The 19,864-nt window shown below is 48.5% G+C and overlaps 1 protein-coding gene across 4 annotated transcripts in view; it reads right to left on the bottom strand.

Moving 5' to 3' along the window:
• Nucleotides 1–6,302: 6,302 nt before the first annotated feature.
• The window catches only part of Mark3 (microtubule affinity regulating kinase 3), a 91,158-nt gene continuing 77,596 nt past the window's right edge, over nt 6,303–19,864 (bottom strand). Inside the window, exons 15-18 of one of the 4 annotated variants that reach the window (XM_042696850.1) lie at nt 18,259–18,516; nt 12,251–12,277; nt 10,153–10,197; nt 6,303–7,227 (exon numbers count right to left, since the gene is read on the bottom strand). In XM_042696850.1, coding sequence (XP_042552784.1) covers nt 6,882–7,227; nt 10,153–10,197; nt 12,251–12,277; nt 18,259–18,516 — 676 coding nt within the window. In that variant the 3' untranslated portion in view covers nt 6,303–6,881. The remainder of the gene's footprint in view (nt 7,228–10,152; nt 10,198–12,250; nt 12,278–18,258; nt 18,517–19,864) is intronic. The other 3 variants (XM_042696852.1, XM_042696851.1, XM_042696853.1) reach the window with 3 other exon arrangements.

Here is a 19,864-nt window from a genome sequence, read left to right as displayed (position 1 = left end):
TCCTGGCACTACCAGGACAAAAGGGTTCGGGGTGTGGTGGCTGTGGGTGACCTGATCTCCAGCCACTCTGGCAGGTGGGTGGCTGGGGGTGTGCCCACAAGATGGGGGACAGCACCAGAGGGCCAAGGCTGCAGAGGAGTGGTCAGCAGGCTGGCCAAGTTGAGCTGTGCATAGGAAAGCCTGGCTGGAGGAGGGTGTGGGGTGTGGGGTATGGGGTGCTACGGGCCCCTTCCCCCGGGACGTCTGGCTATGCCAATGAACACGTGTGCATGTGCAACTTCTCTGCTCACTTCCATGCAGAACATGACTGCTTTGAGTTCACAGACACACTGCCCACGCATGCCTGCAGCGGGGGTGGGGGGGGTGAGGGGTGGGAGGGGTTGGGCAGTGGGAGAGGAGCCTGTGCGGATCCTGCCCTAGGGGCCTGGAGCAGGCAGGAAGTGCTCTGGGCTTCTTCCCAGTCTGGGAGCTGGTGATGCCCTGCTGTGGCTGTGTGGTGGTCTGGGAGTGGCTTTGATTCCCCCCGCCCTCCCCCCTCCCCCCCCCCCCCCCCCCCCCCCCGCCCCGCATCACCGCTAACCGCATCCCCAAATAAGGCTTTCAGGAACCCAGTTTTTTCCTGTCGGGTAAGGACTAGGGTAGTTAGCCTGGAGAAGCAAAAGCTCAATCTCAAATCTCTCTGGAGAAGCAAAAGCTCAATCTCAATCTCTCTGTCTCTGTCTGTCTGTCTGTCTGTTTGTCTCTGTCTCTCTCTCTGTCTCTCTGTTGGTCATGGGGCTTGAACTCAGGGTCTGGGTGCTGTCCCTGAGCTCTTTTTGCTCAAGGCTAGAACTCACTCTACCACTTTGAGCCACAGTGCTACTTCCAGTTTTCTGGTGGTTAATTGGAGATAAGAGTCTCAAGGACATTTCCTGCCCAGGCTGGACTTGAACTGCTATCCTCAGATCTCAGCCTCCTGAGTAGATAGGATTGCAGCTGTGAGCCACCAGTGTCCGGCCTCAATCTCTTATCTTCCTTAAAAAAAAATTATTTTTCTAAAAGTCAAACTCAGTATCTACCACTTTTACTCACCGCTAGCACTCTACCGAGCCATGCCACCAACCCCAAAACTCAAATCTTTTCTTTTTGCCAGTCCTGGGGCTTGAACTCAGGGCCTGGGTGCTGTCCCTAAGCTTCTTTTGCTCAAGGCTAGCACTCTACCACAGCGCCACTTCCAGCTTTTTCTGTGTATGTGGTACTGAGGAATTGAACCCAGGACTTCATGCATACTAGGCAAGCTCTCTACCACTAAGCCCTATTTCTAGCCCCCCAAACTCAATCTTTTCATCTTCAAATCTAAATTTGAATTGAATTTTCAAATATTAAGAGTGTTTACTAGTTAAAGCCCTGCCCCCTCCTTGGCCCAAAAAGCAGGAAGTCATAGACCAGAAAATGTAGGAGCAGTGGTCCCAGGTACCTGGGGTCTCGGGGAGCCTGCGTGCTGCGGGGCCCAGGCTGCAGAGCAGGCTGGAGGGGGAAGCGTAGAGCTCCCTGAGGAGACTCCCTCCTGTGGAGGGAAGGGGTCTGGGACATCAATTTAAAACCACTCTGGGGGGCCAGAGTGGCTCACGCCTATAATCCTAGCTACTCAGGTGAGCTGAGATCTGAGGATCGCAGTTCAAAGTGAGTGGGGGCAGAAAAGTCTGTGAGACTTATCTCCAATTAACTGCCAAAAAAAAAAAAGCTGGAAGTGGCTCAAGTGGCAGAGTGCTAACCTTGAGCACAAAAGCTCAGGGCTAGTGCCCAGGCCGAGTTCAAGCCCCAGGACGGTCACCCCCCAAAAAAAATCACTCGGGGGGCTGGGAAGGTGGTTCAGTGGTAGGGCGCTTGCCTTGCATGCATGAGGCCCTGGGTTCGATTCCTCAGCACCACATAAGCAAAAATGAAAAGCCAGAAGTGGCGCTGTGGCTTAAGTGGTAGAGTGCTAGTCTTGTGCTGAAGAGCTGAGGGACAGCGCCCAGGCCCAGAGTTCAGGCCCCATGACCGGACCCCCCCCCCCCCCCCAAAAAAAAAAACAACCACCCGGTGGGTTAAGCAGGTGGAACTGTCACACAGTTTTCTTCCCAGGACACTCCGAGTCTATGGCAGTCAGGAAGCCGGGAAAGCAAGGGAAGCCCACACCCCCAAATAGCCCTGCACGACATAAGGCAACCAAAACAAATCAAGGAAGCATCAGTCCATCTTAGGTACAGCCTGTTAGAGGCTTAACCCACACCCCAGGGCAAGCTCGGCAGCAAGCCCACTGCTGAGACTGTGGGCACCAGCCTGCCGGGCCACCAGGCTGTGATTCTTCCCATGGGGCACATTCCAGAAGCTATAAGACAACCAGAGTCTTGGGGTGATGGGCAGACTAACCCCAGATGGCATGCTCAGGCGGACCCATGTGTCTTGGCCAGGACTTGTGTCTGAGCCGAGCTGAATGACAAAAGCTGTGCATGATGGTGCCAGGTGTGGGCAGCCTGCCAGGGAGGAGGCAGACCCCAGGGGCTGACCACCTCGGGGTCTGGGCCTGCTGGATCTCACAGGAAGGGCCTGGAGGAGGGGCTGGCGGAGGCCAGACCGGACAAGACGCTGCAAGTCAAACCTCACTCCCGCAGCTGCTGTCTGGGCGGCTGGGCGGCTGGGGACCTCAGGAGCAGCTGCCTGCCCACCCACCACCAAGAGCCCTACACTTCCCAGTCTCTGAACACTTCATTAACACTTTCACAGACGTGCTCATTTCACAGCAGGGGCCAGATGCTATTCTCAGCTCTTGGGATCTAGAAGAGATCTGCCCTGTGGGCTCATAGTAGGGTGGGGAGGAAGACAGGACAGACTAAGTGTGTGGCACTGAGGACTGGGTAGTGTTCCAGGAGGGAGTACCCCCAGGGGCAGGCAGGGTCGGGCCAGGCCTGGGCTGCCTCTGAGGAGGAAGGGGAAGTGGGCTCTACTATCCAAGCCAGCTGGGGAGCCAACCATGCCTGGCAGTGACAGCAGGCTCCTCAGCTAGGAAGCAGGCACTTTCCTCCCCCTTCCTGTGCTAGCCCTGCCCCTTCCCCAGAGCTCCTGTTTCCTAGTCTTGGTGCTGGGGATTTGAACCCAGGGCATGGTACATTTGAGGCATGCACACTGACTCGTATCCCAACCCTGCTCCTGTTCAGGACCGAGGCAGAGGGCGCTGCTGGGAGCCCTGTGGGCACCTGCTACCTGCCTGCTCTATTTTGTCCAGCAGCCCAAGCCAGATATTACTGATCACTTCCACTTTTCTATCTTTTGTGCCAGTCCTGGGGCTTGAACCCAGGGTCTGGCACTATCCCTGAGCTTTTGTGCTCAAGGGTAGCGCTCTACCACTTGAGCCGCAGCTTTTGCTTTGGTAGTTCAGTGTGCCCGCCCCCCAACGCAGCCTCACTCCCTTTCTGTGGGCCACTTGCCTGGGTGAGGCCCTGCAGGCCCCGTCCTGCCTCCCCCACATAGCCACTTCACATCACCGCAGCGCCACAGAGTCCATAAGAAAAGCTTACCTGTGCAGGGCTTTTTCCAAAACTGCAAATCAAATTACTTCTTAGAAGTTGTTGGCTGGGTGTGGTAGGTAGCACACACCTGTAATTCAAGCATTCAAGGGGAAAGGGAGGTTGAGACCAGTATTATAATGAGACTGACCTACAGCAAGACTAGAGACACCCTCTCTAAAAAGTGTCCTCCACAGCCGCAGGGCACCATTTATCCTTCCATCAGCCCCAGCGGGCCAAGCAGCACTAGTGAGTCAACAATTACACAGATAAAAGTATGAGCAGGTGGCTCCCGCCTGTCGGCCTAGCTACTCGGGAGGCTGAGATCTGAAGACTGTGGTCCAAAGCCAGCAGAGGCAGGAAAACCTTGAGACTCTGATCTCCAATAAACCACCAGAAAACCAGAAATAGTCCTGGTGGCTCAAGTGGTAGAGCGCTAGCCTTGAGCGTAAAAGCCCAGGGACAGCACCCAGGACTTGAGTTCAAAGTCCAGGACTGACACAAAAATAAAACAAAAAAATCACTGTGTTCAAAATAAAAAAACCCTGTATTCTAAATTATGGAAGCTAAAGGGCTTCCTGTCTTGATCCTGGTGAAGGAAGTAACTACTAACAGTCACTAAAATCAACATCAACTAGTACAAAGCCTAAACAAAAGCAACTCAGGAAACCTGTGGCTCAGTACTGCTCTTAGAGATGCACAATTACTCGCTGGACAGGACCCAACACTTTGCTCTGCAAAACTGTATTTGGGAGCTGTAAGGTCCATTCTTGGATGGTGAGCAGACCCCGCCCAGTACCTGCATTACCTAAGCAACTGGGACACCTGGAAGAGGTCACATCTGAATCTGATGTGGCCACACCTTTCTCCCACCTGGTCCCATTTTCCTTTACCTGGACACACCTTTCCCCGCCCCCTACCCTATATAAGGCCTAACCCAGGGCCAGACGCTCTCTTTTGCCAGCCGCATGGAGTGCCAACCTTGCCTGGTCCCAGCAGGTCTACTAAATAAACCTACCCCTTACCTGAATACCACGTGGGTGGTGCTGTTCTTACTCAGCTACCTCTCTTTAAAAACCTAACAGGAGCCATCTCCCGTTTCCCGTGAAGCTGCTAAGTTCCAATGGGACAGGGTAGGCCAGGACAGGGACTGCAGGGTCAGAGTGTCTTCCTACCTTGCAGCTGCTTGGCATTCTCTTCTTCCTCTTGTGGTGGCTTCAGGGCTCCAGCAGGCCCCTCTTCCACTGAGATTCTCCAGTCTCCATCTACCCGCCGGCCAACCTGTGTCCCGGCTGACTCATCCAGCCGCTTTCTGCTTCCAAGTCGTTCTTCCCTCCCACCAAGCTCTACCACCTTCCATGCTGGGGCCCAGCAATCCTTCCTGCTGCTCAGGTCCAAAACTAGTCATACCCATGCTTTTCTTTTTTGTGTCAGTCCTGGGGCTTGAACTCAGGATCTGGGTGCTGCACAAGGGACACTCTGAACAAGGCCAACACTACCACTTGAGCCATACCTTCACTTCTGGCCTATTTATTTTTTATTTTTGCCAGTCATGGTGCCTGAACTCTGGGCCTGGGCGCTGTCCCTCAGCTCTTCAGCTCAAGGCTAGCGCTCTACCACTTGAGCCACAGCACCACTTCCGGCTTTTTTCTTTTTGCTTATGTGGTGCTGAGGAATCGAACCCAGGGCCTCATGCATGCAAGGCAAGCACTCTACCACTGAGCCACCTTCCCAGCCCATTCCTGGCCTTTTTAGTAGTTAGTTGGAGATGATGGTCCTGCTAGGGGCAGGCTTTGAACCTCGATACTCAGACTCCTGAGTCCGTAGGATTACAGATGTGATCCTGGCAAATTTATTTTCAAAGTGCTGGGGATCAAACTTAGAACAAGTGTCCTACCAGTGAGCTACAGCCTGAATAACCTCTTCCTTTGTGACAGTGGTCCAATGTGGCTGTAACTTGTGATCCTCCTGCTTCTGTCTCCTAAGCAGCAAAAATATCAATACGTTCACCATGCCTGGTGTCTGCGATCTTTTTTTCTTTTGCTGATGCTAGAGCTCAGGGCCTGGGCACTCTCTGTGCTCAAGGCTAGTGCTCTACCACTTGAGTCACTGTACCACTTCTGGCCTTTTCTGTGTATGTGGTGCTGAGGAATCGAACCCAGGGCTTCCTGCATACAAGGCAAGCACTCTACCACTGAGCGGCCTCCCCAGGCCCTCTCAGCATGTTCTGAACCAGGTTAATTCTTCACATTTAGTTTTCCAACTACCTGCAATGCAAGTCTAGGGACCTACACTTTCCTTGTTCATGTGTCTTATATGAAGGTGCCTTGGCCAACACCTGCGATGGAGGGAGGGCTGCCCAGCCTCCTACATGGGGCATCAGCAGACCCCAAGGCACACACCGTGAAGCGATGATGTCCTGAGTGTTAAGTTCAATTCCTCCCCCCGCCCCCAACCTCCCTAGCCAAACCATGTAGTTGCCGGTAAGAATGTGTAAGTCTGATTCAAATGTGAATCACAACAGAAAGAGGAGATCACAGAGCTACCAAGGCCAGGTACTTCCCCCACCTGTGCGTTTCAGTCACCAGCTACTCCTGCTACCCCCCCTAACTCAAGGTACCAGGCTTGAAAGAAAAGATGTTAGTGGCTCAAACTGCTAGATTCACAGAGGACCAGCGCTGACTCCATGTATCCCTCCGCTTCTGCTCACCTTGATGGAGGTGGGCAAAGTACTTGGTCTAAATCTTAAATATAGCATGAGGAGACAATGCAAGATTTTACTGAGAAAAAGTGAATTTTTAATTATCTTGTGAATCTACTTAGAAAAACACACACAAGCAATGTTTCACAACTATAAATTTAAACCTTTTGCACTAAAAAAACACAAAACAACAAACACAAAAACCACAGGCATGAACTGTAAACCTGTATTAATTATTGACTAGTCTTAAGGTTAATTCTTAGCAGTAATTCAGTATTTTCCTCCTTGGCAATCGTAATATTTTAGCACCAAAGGATCTCCCACAGAGGTACTAGTGCCAGCCTCAAGAGATGTTCCCACACACCTGCTCTGCACACACCAACTCACACCACACACAGGAGGCACAGGCAGGCGGTGCCACACGCTGACTCCCAGGGCAATGGAAACAAGACAGAGGCCAGGGTGACACGACTTTAATGTAGTGCATTCGTAGAAAAGGCCAGCCTTCGCTCCCAGGCATGCTCTCGCCCTTAGACGTCAATGTCATGATTTAGAAGATGCAGACGTTATTGCCTAAATATTACTCTATACATTTCCATCGTGTTCAGGAAAACACTTTAAATTGCTACTTAATTTACACCATAATTACTGGGTTACAGCTTTAGCTCATTGGCAATTTTGGAAGCAATATTTTTGAAAGCTATGGATGTCCCTGATATCCGTTTAAACCGGACCCCGTTCAGAGACAGTCTTGGCAGCTTACAGACTTCCATTTCCCACTGCACCAGGTTCTCGGCATGCCCGTCGCCGTGGACGCAGAAGAGCAGGAAGCGCTCCCTCTGCTCGTAGTCGCAGTTGTTGGCATCCAGCACTTTGCGGATCTCCCGCATCATATCACTGGGGTCCATGGAACTAGTGGTTTTCATGCTCCAGGTGAAACGCAGTGAGCGGGGTTTCGCTTCTTTATTTTCGTCCTTTTGCTCTGAAGTTACATTTCGACTGAAATGTACAGTGGTAGATTATTATTTATTAGATGGAAATTATCTGTGGCTGTTTGTTTTAAACAATAAATGGGTTGATTATGCCAGCAGTGGGGCTTGAACTAAAGGCCTCATGCTCTCCCCTTGGCTTTTTCACTCCAGGCTGGTGTTCTACCATTTGAGCCATGCCTTTACTTCCAACTTTTAGCTGGTTAACTGGTGATGAGTCCCTCAGATTTGTCTGCCAAGGCTGGGTTTGAACCTCAATTCTCAGATCTCAGCCTCCTGAGTAGCTAGGATTATAGGCATGAGCCACCGGCACCTGGTGTATATTCCTTTGACTCTGCTCACCCTGAGCGCCAAGGAAGTTGACACAAAGGATAAAAGAGGTAAAACTGTCTTCCTGGCAAAGAGCCTGGGCATGCATAGGGGGTAACCATCCCATCACCTTTATCCCCTTACTGATTTCCTTCCATTTTGTAAATTTCCCAATTTCATCATATCAAGGGGCTACTGGAGGAGATGTTGCGTGCCCAGGAGTCCAAGGCCAGCAAGGACATTCACTCTCCCATCAACCCCCGAAAACAAGCAACAAAAATACCCAGATGACATACTCTTATTCATGAAATGGAAAAATGAAGTTACAGCTCATTTGTCTGTGGGGAACTGAAATGACTGGTGTGCATACTGTGTAATCCTGGGCGCAAGCTAAATTGCTATATTCATACTCACTGGATTACAAAACAGCGAAAGCACTGGCCACCTGAGGGACTGTGGTGAAGCGGTACGCATGGGGGGGTGAGCGCCTGCTGGGGCGACGCACAAGGAAGTGGAGCAGGAAGAAGAAAGGCCTCTGGAGAGACTCTCCATGGCATGCCAATGAAATACAAGGGAGCCAGGGGGAGTTTCTGTTTGAAGGCAGGCAGATGAGCAGGCTTAGGGCAGAACATCTGTGTACTTACATGGCATCCGACAGCCATGGCCGGGTCATCTTGCTTCGTACCAGGAAGCATGTTTTTATTTTTACTGTTTTATTTATTTCACAATACTGGGGGGGGGGGTTGAATTCAGGGCCTCATAATTGCTAGGCTGTCACCTACTGCTGAGGTAGGCCTCCAGCCCCTCTTTTTGGCCATAAAGTGTACCTTCTGAAGCCAGTCTCTTTTAGTTGCCAGCCAGCTTCACAAACCCTGCTCCCCTTGGAGGAAGGGCTGGAGACCATCTATCCCCAAGCCTTAAGAGCTGGCTGTGGGGACCAAATTTAAACAGCCAAGGAGATGCAGAGCCTCCCCTCCCTGGTAATATAGGTGCTCGGCTCAGGGAGGAAGTGCCTCCTGGGAAGGTGGGAAGAGTCTGAGACAACCATACAGGACACTATGAGGAAGTTCCTCCTTCGTCCATGCATTGCATGAAAGATAGGGGAGTATAAACTCCTCCTGGTATACTCAGGGGTCTTAGCTAGAAATGCCTCCAGGCCCCGTTAATGCAGCAAGATGCAGCACACTCAAAGGTCCGAGGGGACTGACAGAAGTCAGATGAGGCAGGGAGAGGCCTGGGGATTATTCAAACTAGGCACCACTACACCTGCATATCCCACTCAGTCCATTCCGCCCTATGAAACACATGAACAAGGCTCTTCCCTAGGCCTCTGCGTCCTGCCTGGCTCTCATACTTTCTCATCTGGCCCTCTGACGTGTGGTGTTACTTTCCTTGAGCATGGTGATCATCTCCTGATCCGTCTGCCCTTCATTCCTGAATAATAATAAAATGTACATCTTAAAACTCAAGCCTGGGGCTGGGAAGGTGGCTCAGTGGTACAGCGCTTGCCTTGCATGCCTGAGGCCCTGGGTTCGATTCCTCAGCACCACATAAGCAGAAAAAAAAAAAGCCAGAAGTGGTGCTGTGGCTCAAGTGGTAGAGCGCTAGCCTTGAGCTGAAGAGCTGAGGGACAGCGCCCAGGCCCAGAGTTCAAGCCCCACGACCGGACCCAAAAAACAAACAAACAAAAAAATTCCAACCTGCTATGTTTGGAGGGTATTTCCTCCCTTCCCTATTGTTGTGGATGGGGTCACAGACCTGGACATCCGCTGCAGGCTGTGACAGCCTGGGCAGCCCACGTAGCACTCATGATAACTACATACCAGAGCTAGCACTGGACAGACCAGAGAAGAGAAATAGCATGGGGTGACTGCCGTGAAAGAGGCCAATTGGAGGAGATCACCACTACAGACTCCTATCTGTGACCCCATGTTCACACCACGATCCTAACATCCTATTAGAGCATCTTGTTTGAAATACTCCTACTGCATTTCTGCTGAGAGAACAGAATCACGTTAAACAGCAGTGATGAGTGCAAGATTTTATCTGTGAGCACTGACAATGACCCTAGGCCACCCATCCCCACACATGCAAGAGTATCAGTGTCACAGCACACTGGTGCCCTCATCTGGTCACAGAGGAACATGCAGCCTTCTCCCTGGACCAGTGGGAACCAGAACCAAGCCTGCTATACATCTATATCTGTATCTATATCCATGTACTTTTCCCAAAGGGGCAGCAGGACTATGAGTACAATATTCAGAAACGGGGGGTTGGGAAGATGGCTCAGAGGCAGAGCGCTTGCCTTGCATGCATGAGGCCCTGGGTTCGATTCCACAGCACCACATAAACAGAAAAGGCTGGAAGTGGCATTGTGGCTCAAGTGGTAGAGGGCTAGCCTTCAGCTGAAGAGCTCAAGACAGTGCCCAGGCCTAGAGTTCAAGCCCCATCACACACACACACACACACACACACACACACACACACACACACACACACACACACACACACACACACACACACACACACACACACACACACACACACACACCCTTCAGAAACAGTTTCTGCCACAAAAATTAACTAAGTACCAAGAGATATTTTAAGTAAAAATCATTTCCCTCACCTTGAGCCCTCATATCTCCCGTTCCTCTCATATTCAGTTGGAAGCCTCAACGAATAGAATGTAGAAGCAAAGAGAAGTGAGAAAGAGAAAAGAAATCTTACACACAGGTACACAACTACCCTGATATCAAAACATACAATGAACCAGTATGACCAAGTACTTTTTTTTTGGGGGGGGGGGGTCAGTCATGGGGCTTGAACTCTGGGCTTGGGTGCTGTCCCTGCACTCTTCAGTTCAAGGCAAGCACTCTACCACTTGAGCCACAGCACCACTTTTGGTTTTCTGGTGGTTCATTGGAGATAAGAGTCTCATGGGCTTTCCTGTCCAGGCGGGCTTTGAACTGCAATCCTCAGATCTCAGCCTCCTGAGTAGCTAGGATGACAGGCGTGAGCCACGGGTGCCCGGCAGCCCAAACACTTTTTGAGCATCCAAAAGAGGTCTTCTTAAAACTTCCTGAGAGAACTGTAAAGGGTGACACTGACCAAGATGCACTCTATACATTGACAGTTGAACTGAAACCGCTTTGTGTTTAAAGATAACCTCTCTTCCTTCTCTAATGTTACCCAGGCAGTGACTCATTCTCCTTTGTGAGGACACAGGCATGTGTGCCTAGAACGGCTCTAGTGTGGTGTCAGTGCCAGTGTCCCTGGTGGCTGCTCCAGTCAGGCACACCATGGCCATGGGCTGGGCACTGGCTGTAACCATTCTTCACAGTACAATAGGTTTCCAAAAGGAACAAAGAAAGGAGGCTATCCTAGGTTCAACTTTAACTCTGTCCAAGGAAACTTTGCTTTTTTTCAGTGCCAGTCCTAGGGCTTGAACTCAGGGGCAGGGCCACTGTCCCTGAGCTTTTTTGCTCAAGGCACTTGAGCCACAGCTGCATTTCTGGCTTTCTTGCCCAGGCTAGCGGCTTGGAACTGTGTTCCTTAGATCTCAGCCTTCTGAGTAGCTAGGATTACAAGCGTGAGCAACCAATATTTATCCTTGAAGCCAAAATCTGATTAGGAAGACCAACTGAAAAATAATCAAGGGAGTTCTTGTCCCACAGTTTCTGACAAAGGGTTCTGTTAACAAGACCCTTGCAGTGATCATCAATTTCATAAGTATACAAACAGTGACCTGGCCTATTGTACACTGACAAGGTACAGGTTTGACACGGTCCTTAAAGGCAGATTTCTGGCCTCATACACATATATTCCAAAAACAGTAAAAGTTTTATTCCTTTGACTGTCCATGTCAAAAATATTAATCAAGTTGAGATGTCACCAACTGTCATATATTAGTAAAAACAGTGAAACATGTTTTGTTTTTTGTCGGTTGTAGGGCTTGAACTCTGGGCCTGGGTGGTGTACTCTGAGCTCTTCAGTTCAAGGCTAGTGCTCTACCAGTTGAGCCCCAATACTACTTCCGGTTTTCTGATGGTTAACTGGAGATAAAGAGTCTTGTGGACTTTCCTGCCTGGGCTGGTTTTGAACCATGATCCTCAGATCTCAGCCTCCAGGGATTACAGGCATGAGCCACCGCACCTGGCGAAATATGTTTTCTTCAGTGGGTGGTGGGAAATAGCTTTAGATAGGATACTATTTACTCTTCAACCCTTACAGCTGGAGGTCTGAATTTTATGCTCATCTCCAAAAAGCAGAGTATTAATTTCTGTCATTTTAAAGCCTTTGTGAAGTCAGTCCTAAGATAAAAAATGATAAGAAATACTATTCCACACTTACCTTCTGCATGTTTGTAGCTAATCATTAATGGTAGGTTAATGTTACTGAACATCTCATTCCTCAAACAGGAGCATGCTAAGTGTTATTAGTATGAAGACAGAATTATTTGGATGCTAAATAATTCTACCAAAGAAAGAAAATGCACAGAGCATGCAGAGGTTTTTTTTTTTTGCATGGGTGCCACAGTTCCTTTAAAATGCCTGACAGAGTTAATCTATTTCTTTCCAGTTTCCTTCTAAAGAAATAAGTATTTAGTTTTCAGCAGAAAGTTTAGTTCTTAAGGAAAAAAAAGGGCCAGAAAGCCAAACCTGGTGTTAATTGCAGGAGCCATTTGGGAGTGAGGATTTAAATAAGTGTGCATATATAAATCCTACCTTTTGATAAACCTGAATGACATGTTTCTAAAAGAAATTAAGTAAAAAAAAAAGTTAACAAAAAGATTTGCATAAATAGAAAATTTAATCAATTCTTATAGAAAGAAAAAAGTAAAAAACAATCAAATAAGGCTCCTCTTTTGGCCAGTAATAAAAAACAAATAAAAACACTGACATTAGTTGAAATTTAAAATTATTACAGATAATGGACAAGATCGTTTATCTAGATTTTTTTTTTTTGGTGGGTTGTGGGGCTTGAACAAGATCTGGGCTTGGGCACTGTCCCTGCGCTCTTCAGCTCAAGGTGAGCACTCTACCACTTGACCCACAGCACCACTTCCGGTTTCCTAGTGGTTTACTGGAGATAAGAGTTTCACGGACTTTTCTGTCAGGGCTGGTTTTGAACTGTGATCCTCAGATCTCAGCCTCCTGAATTAGCTAGGATTACAGACGTGAGCCACCGGCACCCACCTCTAAGAATAACTTTAACAGTAACTGTTGATGTTAGTTGTACCTCAATTCATTCAAAGCTTTCAGATGGATAGTTTTATGATAAAATTCAATGTCTTATGGTAAAGAAGTTAACTGCAACATAATAATAAATGACATTTTCTAATATTCTTCAGAAAATCTTGTTAAAAATCTTGGCATCTACATAGTACAAAAAAATCAAACTACAAAATATTTAACCAGGGGCTGGAATGGGGTGTAGTGGTAGAGTGCTTGCCTAGCATGAATGAAATCCTGGGTTCGATTCCTCAATACCACCACATACACAGAAAAAGCCAGAAGTGGCACTGTGGCTGAAGTGGTAGAGTGCTAGCCTTTAGCAAAGCACAGTGCCCAGGCCCTGAGTTCAAGCCCCAGCACTGGCAAAAAAAAAAAGAAAGACAGATGTTAGTTTGTAAACTTTCACAGAACTGGTTAAATATCTAAGGATATAAAGGACTAGACATAGCTGGGTACTGGTGGTGCACACCTGTAACCCTAGCTACTCAGGAGGCTGAGATCTGAGGACTGCAGTACAAAGCCAGACAAGGCAGGAAAGTCCTTGAGACTCTTATCTCCAATAAATCACCAGAACTGGAAATGGTATTGTGGCTCAAGTGGTAGAGTGCCAGCCTTGAGCTGAACAGCTGAGAGACAGCGCCCAGGCCCAGAGTTCAAGTTCATGACCAAAAAAAAAAAAAAAAAAAGACAGGACTGGATATGGCATATATGCTTGTAATCCTAGTACATTTGGGAGGCTAAAGCAGGAGGATGGTGAATTCAAGGCCACCTATATAATGAGACCCTATCACAAAGTTAAAAGGGTAGAAATAGCCTGGACCACCTTTTTTTTTTTTTTTAAATCAGAAACATTGATTTCAATTTAAACATTATATTGTATAAAATAAATGAATGAGAAAATTAGAGCAAAGGACTTGCTCCCTCAGTGGCCCTTTAACCAAGTGTTCTGTGGTGAGCACAGATTATGGCTTGATGGTCTTTTCCTGGCCCAGCCATGTTTCTGCTGTAGGATCTAACATGTCTGCCTCAGCCCTTCTAGTTTCTTCTATGGAGTAGGGAACACCAACCCACAGGGTGAACTGGAGGGATGGAATATGGGTGTGTGTGTGGGGGAAGGTGATTATATTAGACACATAAGAACATTCACTATACACAGAAATGTGTATACTACTTATATATATGGAATTGTACATAAAACTGTATGAAATACACACACACATATAAAATGAGTTAACACCTATTTCTATAGATACCTATGACAGTAAACATTCAAATAACAGTAGCTGGTATTTTTAGCTATGATAGTCTTAGGATGACCAAAGAGCACAGAGGAGGAAGGTCTAGGGTTTAATGATGTCCAAGGTCTTATTTAAAGAGCCCATTATAGGGAAGGTGGCTCAGTGGAAGAGTGCATGCCTTGCATGCATGAAGCCCTGGGTTTGATTCCTCAGCATCACAAATGCAGGAAAAAGCCAGAAGTGGTGTTGTGGCTCTAGTGGTAGAGCGCTAGCCTTGAGCTAAAGAGCTGAGGGACAGCACCCAGCCCAGAGTTCAGGCCCCACGACTGACCAAAAAAAAAAAGAGCACATTATAGCTAGGCACTGGTGGCTCACGCCTGTAATCCTACCTATTCAAGGAGGCTGAGACCTGGAGGATCCTGGCAGAAAAGTTGTGAGAGTCCATCTTCAACTAACTAGCAAAGTGCAAGACTGGAGGCATGGCTCAAAAGGTAGCACACAAGCCATGAGTTCAAGTCCCTGTCCTGCCCAAGAAAAAGAGCAAAGTGTGTGGACACATACTATCTTTTCTGAATTTCTGGACCTGACTGATGCATGATTAAACAGAGGTGAAAGGGCGAGCAACTAGTCTGAGAGGCAGGTTCCATCTCAGCCTTGTCCCCGAGAAGAAGCTGGAGAAAAGAGACTTGGGACAGGATGATCCTTTCTAAATGATGCCAGGAGAAAGGAAGAAGCTATTCAAGGGTCGCTGTGTCCCATGGCCAAGGGACAGGCATCCAAAGCACGAGGCCCTGGGTACCATTGTGTTCTCCCCACTCTGGAATGGGTGGCAGAGCACGTGGCTGAGCAAAGCACTTAAAGGGTCCACCGAAGCCTGATTCTTGATGTGCAGACACGTGTTTTTATTTTTTTTTTGTCAGTCGTGAGGCTTGAACTCTGGGCCTGGATGCTGTCCCGGAGCTCTTCAGCTCAAGGGTAGTGCTCTACCACTTGAGCCACAGCGCCACTTCTAGTTTTCTGAGTGGTTTATTGGAGATAAGAGTCTCACGGACTTTTCCTGCCCAGGCTGGCTTTGAACCGTGATCCTCAGATCTCAGCCTCCTGAGTAGCTAGGATTACAGGTGTGAGCCACTGGCGCCCGGCCCAGACAGGTGCTTTATATCACTTGAGTGACATCTCTAGGTGCCCTCACCTAAGGTTTAGATGACTTATCTAATATAAAATAAAACTAACTGGAGCGTGACACAGAGCTTACAGTGTAAATAATGAGCACTGTTAGTGGGCCATGAGATACGCAGAGAAACAAGAGATGGTGGCACCTTTCACTCAGCGCCTCCGAAAACCCCGCTGTTGCTCTGCAAGACATAAACACTTAGTAAGAATGCAGGCACCAGGCAAACCTCCAGGGTCCAGGTACAAGGCTCTTGAAGCTGAGTTTCAGAACACTCTTTTAGGAAGGTATGGAAGTCAAGGGCCGGAGAGGTCTTGGGTCTTAAGAGTACCATCCTTCTTCTTTCATTGTGTGTGTGTGCTGATTTGGCTATGCTCTTGCAATCACCTCAGATGGTGGAGAAAGTGTTTCTGAATGGACACTCAGATTCTCTGGACCCAAGACCTCCCCTGGACCCAAGACCTCTTGGAGGAATATGTATATATATATATATATATATATTTTTTTTGTTAGTTATGGAGCTTGAACGCTGGGCCTGGGTGCTATCCCTGAGCTCTTCAGCTCAAGGTGAGTGCTCTACCACTTGGGCCATAGTGCCCCTTGCAGTTTTCTGGACTTTCCTGCCTGGGCTGGCTTTGAACCATGATCTTCAGATCTCAGCCTCCTGAATAGCTACTAGCTATATATATATATATGTAAAATATATATAAAAATATATATAGGGGCTGGGAAGTTGGCTCAGCGGTAAAGCGCTTGCCTTGCATGCCTGAGGCCCTGGGCTCAATTCCTCAGCACCACATAAGCAAAAAGAAAAAAGCCGGAAGTGGCGCTGTGGCTCAAGTGGTAGAGCGCTAGCCTTGAAGAGCTGAAGAGCTGAGGGATAGCGCCCAGGCCCAGCATTCAGGCCCCATGACCGGACCCAAAAAAAAAAAAAAAAAATATTAGCTGTGCCTGGGCACTATCCCTCAGCTCTTTAGCTCAAGCCAAGCACTCTACCGCTTGAGCCACAGCGCCACTTCAGGTTTTCTCGTAGTTTATTAGAGATAAGAGTCTCATGGAAGCCAGGCACTGGTGGCTCATGCCTGTAATCCTAGCTACTCAGGAGGCTGAGATCTGAGGATTGAGGTTCAAAGCCAGCCCGGGCAAGAAAGTCTGTGAAACTCTTATCTCCAATAAACCACCAGAAAACCGGAAGTGGCGCTGTAGCTCAAGTGGTAGAGTGTTCGCCTTGAGCTGAAGAAAAGTGCTCAGGCCTAGAGTTCAAGCCCCACTACCTACAAAAAAAAAAAAAAAAAAAAAAAAGAGTCTCATGGACTTTCTTGCCTGGGCTGGCTTTGAACCACGATCCTCAGATCTCAGCCTCCTGAGTAGCTAGGATTACAGGCGTGAGCCACTGGTGCCCGGCATATACATATTTTGGGCGGGGGGGGGGGGGGGGGCGGTAGGGGGTGGGGGGGGTGGAATTGGGATTTGAACCCAGGGTCTCACGCTGGTCAGGCCCTCTACTGCTGAGCCAAGCCTTCAAGATACAACTTTTTCAGAATAAGCTGGAATTTTATTGCTAAAACTTACCACTTAGAGGAGAGTTGCCTGGTTCTCATTGTAACTTATGAGAACCATTTCAAAATTCAGATTGAGAAATTTAGCAACCATTATTAACTGATAACCATATGAAAGAAGAGGAAATGTCTCTCTTCCTTGTCTAGGGACCCGCCATGTGAATGAATGTGTGTGGATTAACAGGAGCAGGAACTAAAAATTATCAGAAACATCCAAAATGTTGTGAAAAGACACCGAGTTCTGTAATTTTTTTCTCTCTTTCTAGAGCTTGAAACCAGGGACTAGGCACTGTCCCTGAACTTCTTTTGCTCAAGGCTTAAGCCACAGTGCCGCTTCCAGCTTTTTCTGTGTATGTGGTACTGAGGAATCAAACCCAGGGCTAGGCAAGCACTCTACCACTAAGCCACATTCCCCTCTCTCATTTTCTTTTTCGGGTTTGTCATGGAGCTTGAACTTTTCCCTCAAGCCACAGCTCTACTTCTGGTTTTCTGGTGGTTAATTGGAGGTAAGAGTCTCATGTACTTTCCGGCCTGGGCTGGCTTTGAACTCTGATCATCAGATCTCAGTCTCCTGAGTAGCTAGGATTACAGGCATGAGCCAACCAGTTCATACCTTACAATTTTTAATTAATTAATTGGGTCCGGTTGTGGGGCCTGAACTCTGGGCCTGGGCGCTGTCCCTCAGCTCTTCAGCTCAAAGCTAGTGCTCTACCACTTGAGCCACAGGGCCACTTCTGGCTTTTTTTCTTTTTGCTTATGTGGTGCTGAAGAATCGAACCCTGGGGCTCATTCATGCAGGCAAGCACTCTCCTACTGAGCCACCTTCCCAGCCCCATGCAATTTTTATTTTAAAGACCAGTTTTACACACACACACACACACACACTCTCTCTCTCAACTCACAAGCTATGGACAGAATGAAAAGCATTTAGGCAGCAGATCTACAAAACAGGACATATTTCTGCGTTTTTTGGGGGGTGGGGGCAGGAATCAGTTGTGGGGCTTAAGTCTGGGCTTGGGTGCTGTCCTTGTGCTCTTCAGCTCAAGGTGAGCGCTCTACCGCCTGAGCCACAGCACCACTTCCGGTTTTCTAGTGGTTTTTCTTTTTTTTTTTTTTGTCGGTCGTGGGGCTTGAACTCTGGGCCTGGGCGCTGTCCCTCAGCTCTTCAGCTCAAGGCGAGCGCTCTACCACTTGAGCTACAGCGCCACTTCCGGTTTTCTGGTGGTTTATTGGAGATAGGAGTCTCACGGTCTCTCCTGCCCGGGCTGGCTTTGAACCGCGATCCTCAGATCTCAGCCTCCTGAGTAGCTAGGATTACAGGCGTGAGCCACCAGCGCCCGGCTCTAGTGGTTTTTCTAGATGAGGGTCTCACGGACTTTCCTGCCTGGGCTGGCTTTGAACCATGATCCTCAGATGTCAGCCTCCTGAGTAGGTAGGATTTCAGGTGTGAGCCACTGGCACCTGGCATATTTCTGCTTTTACTTGGTGAATTTGGTCTAACATAAACAGCATTACCTGGCATGCACTTACCTCCTTGTGAGTTTTGAAGTTAATTTACTAAAAAGATTAGTGGAGCCCCGGCTTCGAGTCTGGGACAGTGGTGTGGCTTCGTGGGAGAGGCTGGGCGAGGCAGGGGGGCCGTTGTATGTTGCCGTCCGCCGCTCCCTCGGCTGGCCATGGAAAGTGCTACGACTGGCGGTGCCTCTTGGGAAGCGGATGCGATCTGGGGTGGCTGCACTGCTAATACTGTGGGTGGAGGCAACTGGAGTTCTCTGATCAGGAATAGCACTGAGAGAGCAGGAAACAAAAGGTATGTATTAACAAAGTCATGGCACATGAAAATTTGTAACTACCATATACCTTTTATACAGTGGAAAAAACCAGGAGGCAAAAGGTACGTTAAGTGGGATAGGGTTACCAAACAAACAGGGCATGAGAAGAAGCCGAACTGTGTAAGGGTATATATGGTACATGTACATTTCCAAGGACAAGTTCAATGCAGGGAAACTGACTCAAGCTTTCCCGCTTTGCTTCCTCTCAGACTGCTTACACACAGAGAATCGTGCCAAAGGAAAGAAAGAAAGGACTGCATGTGTGACTGAAGATGCAACCAAAAAGTTTAGAAGCACACAGATGGTATGTGTGAAACCCCACATGCTGAAAGCAACTTGGGGGGGCAATTTTTATGCCCTTAGTAGCATGGAAAGGCACAGATATAGGCAGACAACCGGGACACCATGAGACAGAATGTACTTCACCAAAACCACACAGAGGAAAGACACCTTGGAGACAACTCTAACAAAGCCTTGGGCTGTAAAAATCCACAGCACAAAAATTAAGCGGCAGTGGGTACACATTAGTTTCACAAGCAATGTGTATTTTTCTTACATAGCCTTGAAGTTATCTCCTTCACTGTCTATTGGAGGTAACATCATCTTGGGGTGCCCCGAGGCTGACATGGACATCGACTTCTGATGTCTCAGCCGACAGGTGGAAGGTGTGGCACAGACTGAGGCAGGGCTAGCTGCATAAGCGAACACTTCTGTCAGGCTGGGAGGGGTTTGGGTTCAGGCAGAGGCAGAAACAACAGTGTGATGGAGCAGTGACCAAAGAGCAACTTGCTGTCAAAGCACAGCTTCCTCCCCAGACCCGTGACCCATCCAAGAACAAAAAGCTCTTTAACGTTTTAGGGATTCTGGATCAAATGCCAGTCTTTTTTTTTTTTTTTTTGGTGGGTCATGGGGCTTGAACTCTGGGTCTGGGCGATGTCCCTGAGCTCTTTTGCTCAAGGCTAGCGCTCTACCACTTAGAGCCACAGCTCCACTTCCAGCTTCTACAGGGACTTTTCTGCCCAGGCTGGGTTTGAATCTCAATCCTTATATCTCAGCCTTCTGAGATCTAGCTAGGATTACAAGTGCAACCTGCCAGTACCCAGCATATACTTTTTTATTTTGGGTCAGTTGTGGGGCTTAAACTCTGAGCCTGAGGGCTGTCCCTCAACTCTTCAGCTCAAGGAAAGGAGGGCTCTACCACCTGAGCCACAGCGCTACTTTGGTTTTCTGGTGGTTAACTGGAGATAAGAATCTCATTGGACTTTCCTGCCTGGGGTAGCTTTGAACTGAGATCCTCAGATCTC

The sequence above is a fragment of the Dipodomys spectabilis genome, unplaced genomic scaffold, assembly GCF_019054845.1.
Source record: "Dipodomys spectabilis isolate Male_0828 unplaced genomic scaffold, ASM1905484v1 ptg000212l, whole genome shotgun sequence".
In the NCBI taxonomy this organism is placed as follows: Eukaryota; Metazoa; Chordata; class Mammalia; order Rodentia; family Heteromyidae; genus Dipodomys; species Dipodomys spectabilis.
Note: the sequence above shows the minus strand (reverse complement) of the source record. Positions and strands in the feature narration are given on the sequence as shown.